This window comes from Thunnus thynnus, chromosome 5 (assembly GCF_963924715.1).
Source record: "Thunnus thynnus chromosome 5, fThuThy2.1, whole genome shotgun sequence".
Lineage (NCBI taxonomy): Eukaryota > Metazoa > Chordata > Actinopteri > Scombriformes > Scombridae > Thunnus > Thunnus thynnus.
The window spans coordinates 29,552,498-29,560,456 of record NC_089521.1 but is presented as its reverse complement, the minus strand read 5'-3'; the positions used below and the strand labels follow the sequence as shown (position 1 = coordinate 29,560,456).

The 7,959-nt window shown below is 38.6% G+C and overlaps 1 protein-coding gene across 1 annotated transcript in view; it reads left to right on the top strand.

Annotated features, from left to right (window-relative positions):
• Positions 1–2,231: 2,231 nt before the first annotated feature.
• si:dkey-106n21.1 (solute carrier family 23 member 2) overlaps positions 2,232–7,959 on the top strand; it is a 61,249-nt gene continuing 55,521 nt past the window's right edge. The window contains exon 1 of the mRNA XM_067590618.1: positions 2,232–2,613. Coding sequence (XP_067446719.1) covers positions 2,542–2,613 — 72 coding nt within the window. The 5' untranslated portion in view covers positions 2,232–2,541. The remainder of the gene's footprint in view (positions 2,614–7,959) is intronic.

Here is a 7,959-nt window from a genome sequence, read left to right as displayed (position 1 = left end):
TCTTTATTTTTCATTTATATTTTTTATTGTTATTATCTTAGTTTGGTTCTGGACTCTTACTCTTACCTGTACCTCTCCTGTGTTTCATTCTCATTGCTGTTGCTGCTATGACACCTGAATTTCTTATCTTAGGTTGACTTTCTCAGGATGAAGGTATTCCCACAGCTTTAGTTCTATCACGTGAAAGACGCACTACAACATTGTGACTGGCTGAATGTACAAAGAATCTTTTCAGTGCAAGTAGCACCATGTCGAATCCTTTCAGACACCTGCTGTGGGCTACTAAATCTCAACAGCAACCTTGTGAAAAAAATCTATAAACTTCACTTAAAAGGTAAGTCGTAACTAGTCACTAAGGGAGTAAAATGACTTGTGAACTCATCAAAGAATTAAGTATTCTAATTCTTAAAGTATCGGACTGCTGATGTTTCTATGGTCTAGTGGCATTTACTTAACATGGTCAGTCTACAGCTTTGGAAAATGGGCATGAATAGCGATTTTGCACGTGAAAAGAAAAGACGTGGTGTAAAACACTATTTACAGTTTCAAAGAGCTTGGGAAATGCAGTCATTACCAATGCTCTTTGTGGTGATGATATAGGTACATGGTGAGAGCAATAAATAAGAGGATCAAAGGGTGGCTGTTCAGGGCAGAACACCGAATGCTTTTGATGTTCACCGAGTTGGCTAAGAGACTCGTTCTCACATCAGACAACACTTCTAAAGCGAACAATCCCAAACTGTTCTTCTTTGAGCCCATCTCTACGTGGTGCACTGACCCAAACAGAATCCTTTGGTTTCTTCATTCAGTTCTTCTTCATTCAAAACAGCTGCACTGTTTCTTCAAGTGAGCTTTGGCTCTGTGTGAGACTGTCAGACACCATCTCAAGAGCACTTCTGTGACATGTGAGCTTATGATTCTGTACAACAAAAACTACCAAGCTTTGAAAAGCATCAGCCTTCAGCTGCTCCTACCCCAGCAGAACCTTTTCTCAATGACCGCCACTCTCATGACAAGTCTCCTAAATATGCCATGACATAGGAGTGAATTGATTTCTCGCTCCTGTAACAGGAAAATGGTTTCACATTTGGTATGCGGGACAGTGATGTTCAACATAGTTTTCGTGTTTGTTTTTCACACACCCAGAGTGTATCCAATTCCTGAGCATGCGTGGTAATAATTACTAGGTGGATAAGTGCTTTTGGGTCAGATGAGGTTTCAAGTGTGGACAAATTTCAAAGATTGTAAAGACTGAATGGTCAATATCCAGAACCTCCAGTAAAGTCCCCCTCCAGTAAAAAATGGGTTTTCCTTTTTGTTCTTACAGTTTGACGTTTGAGCTTCACTTTGTAGAATGATGTATGTGCAGTCTGACACTAGAAGGCTGTTTTCATGTTAATTACCGAAAGTGGAAAGTTTCAATGTCCTCATTGAAAATCCGATTTTAAGAGGCAGGCCTACAACCATTTAGTCATATTTCATGAACGACTATAAAATTGATAATTAGATACGGCAGTACTCATTGCAAATATGCTCTTTTATTTATCGTCATATATTTATGATGGGATACCCTTTTAAGTTGTTAATCATTTGTAGCATTAAGTCATCATTGAGTCAATCATTTGAGAATATTTTTTTCCCTGTTTTAGAAAGGAGCAATAGAAATACATTTTACTTAAATAGTTGTATTTAAGAGATTCTTTGACAAACTGACATTTTTTTGGACACAAACTGGGGGTGACGTATGGTTGAAGAACTGACTTTACCTGATGTTAAATGCATTTGTGTGTGTGTGTGTGTTAAAGTTTGCGAAGTTATGCAGTAAGTTTTAAATGAAGTTTTAATAGAGGTGCATATTCTCAAATGTTCATGAGGCTGTTCCAGAGTCTGGTGAATGAACTGAATGCAGTGTCACTGTTGGATTTAGCCCCGTAGTGAGTCAGCAGAACACAAGGATCTGAAATAAACTGATATTAATGACAGTGTCATCCCACCCAGATGTCAAGTATCATAATGTGATAACTGATAAGATGGTGCACAGTGTAACAGGTGAACTGCTGTGTCTTAAGAATTGATGAAACAGTCAAGATCAATCAAATCGAACACCAGAGGGGGATTCCTTGAAACTCCACAGAAAAGATACTCAAATTAATCAACTCCAAATGTTTTATAGGAGAAGACCATTTTAATGAGTATGACAAACTAAAGATTCATGTGACAAACGTGCTTGTCTTCTCTCATAGGATCCATCGTCACACAACAGCAGGCACATGACTGTAAGTCAGGGTAAATAAAGCCTACATTCGCCTTGCAGCAGACCAGAGACATTTCAGCCAGAGAGGAGATTACAAAATAACTTAGCCACTCTCTTTTTGACTGTGATATTCTGTTTCCCTGGTGATGTGAAGCGGTCGTTCACGTTGCCCTCGTAGGTCTGCGGTCAGTCAGAGTTTTACTCCCACCGTGTGTGTTTCTGTGTTTGTGTGGAGTCCGTTTCACCCCTCAGAAGCAACTATACACCACCTTGTCTTGTTCACAAGAATGCATCTAACTACAGAGGAGAAAATAGAACTTGGACTCAAGGAGCAGGGGACAGACAATCCTGCATTTGGGGTAAGTGAAGTGTCATTTTAATTTTTTTCTTAATTCTTTGTTTTGGCTTTGTGTCACCAGCAAAGTCAAATTGTCAAACTCTGGGTGACAATGTGAGATAAAATACAATCACATGTACATCTTTTAAATATGAAAACTTCTGATATAAATTGTTTTTTTTTTTAATTATTTTTGAACTTTTTAATCACCACTGCCCACAGCGAAGTGCAGTGCTATTTTCTTACAGCATTACGGCACTAAGAGCTAAATGTAAGCCACTGTGGAATGTGAAATGACCAAGTGTGCATGTGTTCCACAAAAGATGTGATATTTCAGTGGAATCAATTGCATGGTTTCAAAGTATGTGGTTAATATCAGTCTTGAATGTAGTTGAGACGGATTAAAGTGCTCTGAGCTAAAACAAGAAATGTTCTTTGATTAAACTTCAACCAAGAAACAGGAACTGAATAAAAGATACTAAAGTGGGAACATGTTGTTTGTGTATGTGTGTGAATGGTAAAAGGTCTGACTGCATGGGGAGTGCAAGTGTACACAGCTGAATCCAGGGGTGATGTTTTTTCTCCCCATCCCATTTGAGTGAAGAATTTAGAAAAATATGAACACAAAACAAACAGCCTCGACTGCAGATGTGTAAACACGTCACTCTGTCAACATGTGCAAAACAATCTGTTCAGGGCCTCATTTATTATTATTATTATTATCCCTGTGTTGCATACTACCTGACACTCTGGTACAAAGGCCCAACACTGAACTTCCATCATAGGATAAATTCAAAAGATTTGTTGGATTAGGGTTTATATATTTAATAAATCAATTGAGCTTGCTGTCTTTGGCATCCAGATGAAGTTTTCATAAATCATTTTCAGACTTTTATCAGTTAACACTTCAGTATGTTGTCCATAAGATGTATCTAAAACTAAGTCTTATTTGTTGGAGTTGCTGAGTGTATTCAGGCAATGATGGGACAAAAGCGCCCCAAAGTACATAAAGTTGTATGATACATTAGTTTTTATATGTTTACTAGCCTTTTCCTAGTCAGTGACAGTTGTCTATGTCTGAAAGATGCTAAAGATTTTCAAAAGCAAAAAAACTGTAAGGTTATGGTGCCACTCCACTCTCTAGAGGACACATTAAAGTTACATTTCAAACAAATACAAGATGAGTCATCCTACTGGCAGATACTCTCATTCTATGGAAGATTTCAGCTCTAAACACTGCAGAAAATCTTAAAAAGGCACTAAATATCATATTCAGCTGGTAAAATTAAAACATCAAATGCATAAGCATGTGACAAATCCCAGCAGTCCCTTCTTTCGGCTAATAGATAACTGATTCAAGCCATAATAAAATGGAAGCAGATGAGGATACATGTCTTTGACAGTGAGACCAAACAATTTGAGCGAGTGAAGCAATCGTGTTTTTTCTTAGAGGCCTGTATTGAATAATTTGCTAAATTAAGATTGCAATAAAGTGTACTTTTTTCTTTTCTTTCTATTTAGTGATGAAGCCCATAGCCTATACCTCTCATGTATGTAGATACCTGCATTTCAGTTTTATAACTGCAAATGGAAGCAAGATCATTATATCCAGTACACCTGATACAGAGTGCACATTTGCTCCCATGATCACGTTTGCAAATGGGTAAGCAAGAAAAATGTTGGCATTTTTCTTGGCTGTTTAGACAAGTGAGCTTTTGTTTGTCAGTGCAGTTCGATGTCCAGGGGCAGTCAGGAGGAGCCAGCCCATTTAGGGTTTCAGGTATCAACAGTAGATAAAGATGCTAAACTCCAAACAAAGGCTGGCTTCATGTGAAATAAAACTACTTATCTTCTTAGCTTACATCTCTTTTTACTTTTGGGTAGACTTTAGTATCCTCAGGTCACAGGAACTTTGTCACAGCACAGTACCTCTGACCCTTGAGCTCCACACTCGTGGTTGTTTTCAATCTTGGTGATAATGAAGTTTGAGGGTCATTGTACTAATTTACTCATTGTAAATCTGTAAACTGTGGATTCAAGGAATAGTTAACTGGTACAAATGTAAAATGTTAGACAAAAAAAGTGAGGCGGTAGTCATAGCAATAATAGTGCTATAGAGTATTTCTGCTTTCATGAACAGAGAAGTGTACAAAACAGCAAAGTACAGAAACAAACTTACATTGTGTAGGACAGTTATTATGCTCATAAAAATATCTCACCTAAAAAATAGAAAATATGCAGCAGTATTTATAACAAGGAAAGAAAATTTGTCTTGCGGTAGAAAATAGCCAGTGCTGTTAAATATGGCAAGTGCTATATGTATATTTGTGCATGCATGTTTGTGTGAGAGTGTGGAAATCAGTGAGCACAGGCTCAGTCATCCGTCTGCTAGTATGCAAGTTTCACAAAGAGAAGGTCACGGTATGAACTAGGGATGTGCAGAGAGCCCAGTATTTGTATTTGTATTTGTTGAGGCAGCAAAATTATTTATATTTGTATTTGTATTTGAATAAAAGTGCAAATAGGCGTAAAAATCCTGTTTTTGTTTTTATTACACTTTTAATTTTAGGATATTAGTGTGTTAAAATAAGTGTTTATGAATAAACTATCTTACGAAGGAGATCCCCACAATGGGTCTTTAACTCGAGTCTCCCAGATCATAGGCGACTGCGCTGACTACTGAGCTAAAACTCTGATCATTGCAATTATGCACACAGACCTGTTGGTATTTATACACCCATTACACAGAGACAGCACAGCGTGTAATGAGTGGGGAGGAACTTCAAATGAAATTATTGCTTTGCACTTTTCATTTATTGCCTATTTTTTACAACCTAACTTTGTGGAACAGAGAAGGGGAACAACAGGTTATGGAGAGTCCCTTGAGAGCACTTCGAGCCTGGCAGTAGCTCAGCTTTATCTCTGGGGAACACCCCCAACTGCGGGAGTGATGTACAAATAAGGACATGTGCATCATGTAGCAGGTGGATGTGACTCCACTCATTGAGACCTGCTGATATGGAAACAACAACGGAACAGAGGAGAGAGACGGAAATAGCGATGTAACCAACCTGCACACTAGTACTTGATATGGTTTTATTTTTCTTCCTGAAAACAAATATTTTTTAAAATATTGGTATGAAATAAATGTTCGTAAAAAACCCACTATTTGTGCTTTGCCGAATAACGTGTTTGTATTCAGGCAAATCCCTAGTATGAACAGTTCAGTTTGCTTGACATGGTTCTTCAGAGCTGAGGTTGTGAAAGAAATTCAGTCAACACTGTCAATATCTAACATTTTGGAGGATAACAACAATCAGCATGTCTTGTATTGTACACAATATCACAATTTATGTGCGGCAAAGCAGGTTAATAAATAAATATAAATAAATAGATACAAATAAGAAAAATTTAATTATACAATTAGTTACACAACAGAAGACAAAGACAAATTACACTATAGAACTATATAACAGGCAAACACACACACACAAGTATTAGAAAGAGCAATAGTCTTCCATAAAAAAAGCCAAAGAAATATATTTTCATTATTAATATGACTACACTGTATAAGAGTGAATTTACTGAATATTTTTGCAGTATCTCTTTTCAGTGCTGCACTTTCTAGACGGTACCTTTGCACCCGTTTCACAGTCGGCTGCACATAGAGACCAATGTTATTAGTCAAGCTCAGAGGACGGCTCATTTGGGTGAAAATTAGGTTGTAACTCGTTGTAGATTTGTTGCATGAACAGGTTTCTCAGGGTGTAGAGCCGCACGGAGGCCACCATCCCTGGTGTGCCTCCCCTCAACGCAGCTCTCATCAGCCACCCTCCCACCCTCAGAGGGGATGAGATGAGGCATCGCAACTCAGTAACATCACAACGGAGAGAAGCAGAGAGCATCGGTGGAACAGAGCACATATAGCTCCTGCCACCTCCACTTGGAGCAAACCGACAGCACAGGAATGACTGTCTATGGCAGACAGCATCCTGATGGCGAGGGCTGTATTCACCAGCCCCTCTGCGATGTGAAGGCGAAGTTTTTAGGATGCTGAAGGATGCATACTTTCATGTCGAGGTGGCTCTGAAACACAAGAAGTTCCTGCATTTCGGTTTCCAGGGGATAGCCTATGAGCGCGACAGACTGCCGTTTGGCTATTCCCTGGCCCCCTGCACCCTAAGAAGATGCATGGACATGGCGCTTCAGCCACTGCACAACCGAGGCATGAGGGTCTTCATTTACCTCGACCATCTTGTTGTCATGGCTGGCTACATTTATCCAAAATATCAGTGGGTGAACACATGCGTGTGACTGAAGGAGAGTATTACACATGGAGTCCAGCGGACGGCTCTGCCTTTGCTTATAGAACTAGGGTAACAATATCATAACCTTCGTTATGAAATACACCAACCTTTTCGGCCTCCAGATTAAAATGTACAAATTTTGGAAGTAATTATGTATGTAAGTTCTATTCAGTTCCTTCAAATATGCAGATGAGACTCCTGTATTGCTTTGGCCAATCATTATACCAACACTTCATAGTTCATGTTGCAACGATAACATTCTTCACTGTTACATCCTGAAACCACAGTATGTAAGAAAATGAATGTTGAGATGGTTAAGACATTAAAATATCTCAGCACTAGACTGAACAATAACCTCACTTTCTCATGCATCACCAGTTCAATGATCAGTATGTTTATCAGTTACTGACTCAAGGAGCCACTTGAAGAACATCCATGCAGCCAGCAAAGCAATTGGTCTTTCCACGCCCAACTCATCCATCCGTATCATCACAGCTGTGACGTGGAAGGCACACATCTCAGCACATGATGCTGCACACTAAATAATCATGCCGTCCAGCTTCAGTGATGATTAACCACTGTCTATCGTATTAATAATTTACTGTGCTTGTTCTTCACTTCACGCAGCACTTTATCTTAGAGGAAAATACTGTAACTTGCTCCAGTTTCCAGTATGTACACAGTTACGGTCTCGAGTTCTTAATTCTACCTCTGCCAATGTTTTGAGTTTAGCATCTCAGGTTAAACCATAGGTGGTTTCTGTAGTCTGCAATTTTCCTTGCCATCCTTTTCCTCCTTGCACAATTAATATTAATAATAACAGACTTTATTTGTATTGCACGTTTCATACAGGAAATGCAGCTCAAAGTGCTTTACAACAAAGAAATTACACGCACCAAGTGCTTCACATGAAAAAAGACAAAAATAAAAACATGTTAAAAAAATAGTTATCAGCAATGTTATTCATATTGTGGCGTTAGTTCAGCTTGCATCAACTCTAATAACTGTGAACTTCAATGTAATAACTCTTTAGCTTACAGTCCTGCTTTAAAGTTCTCAAT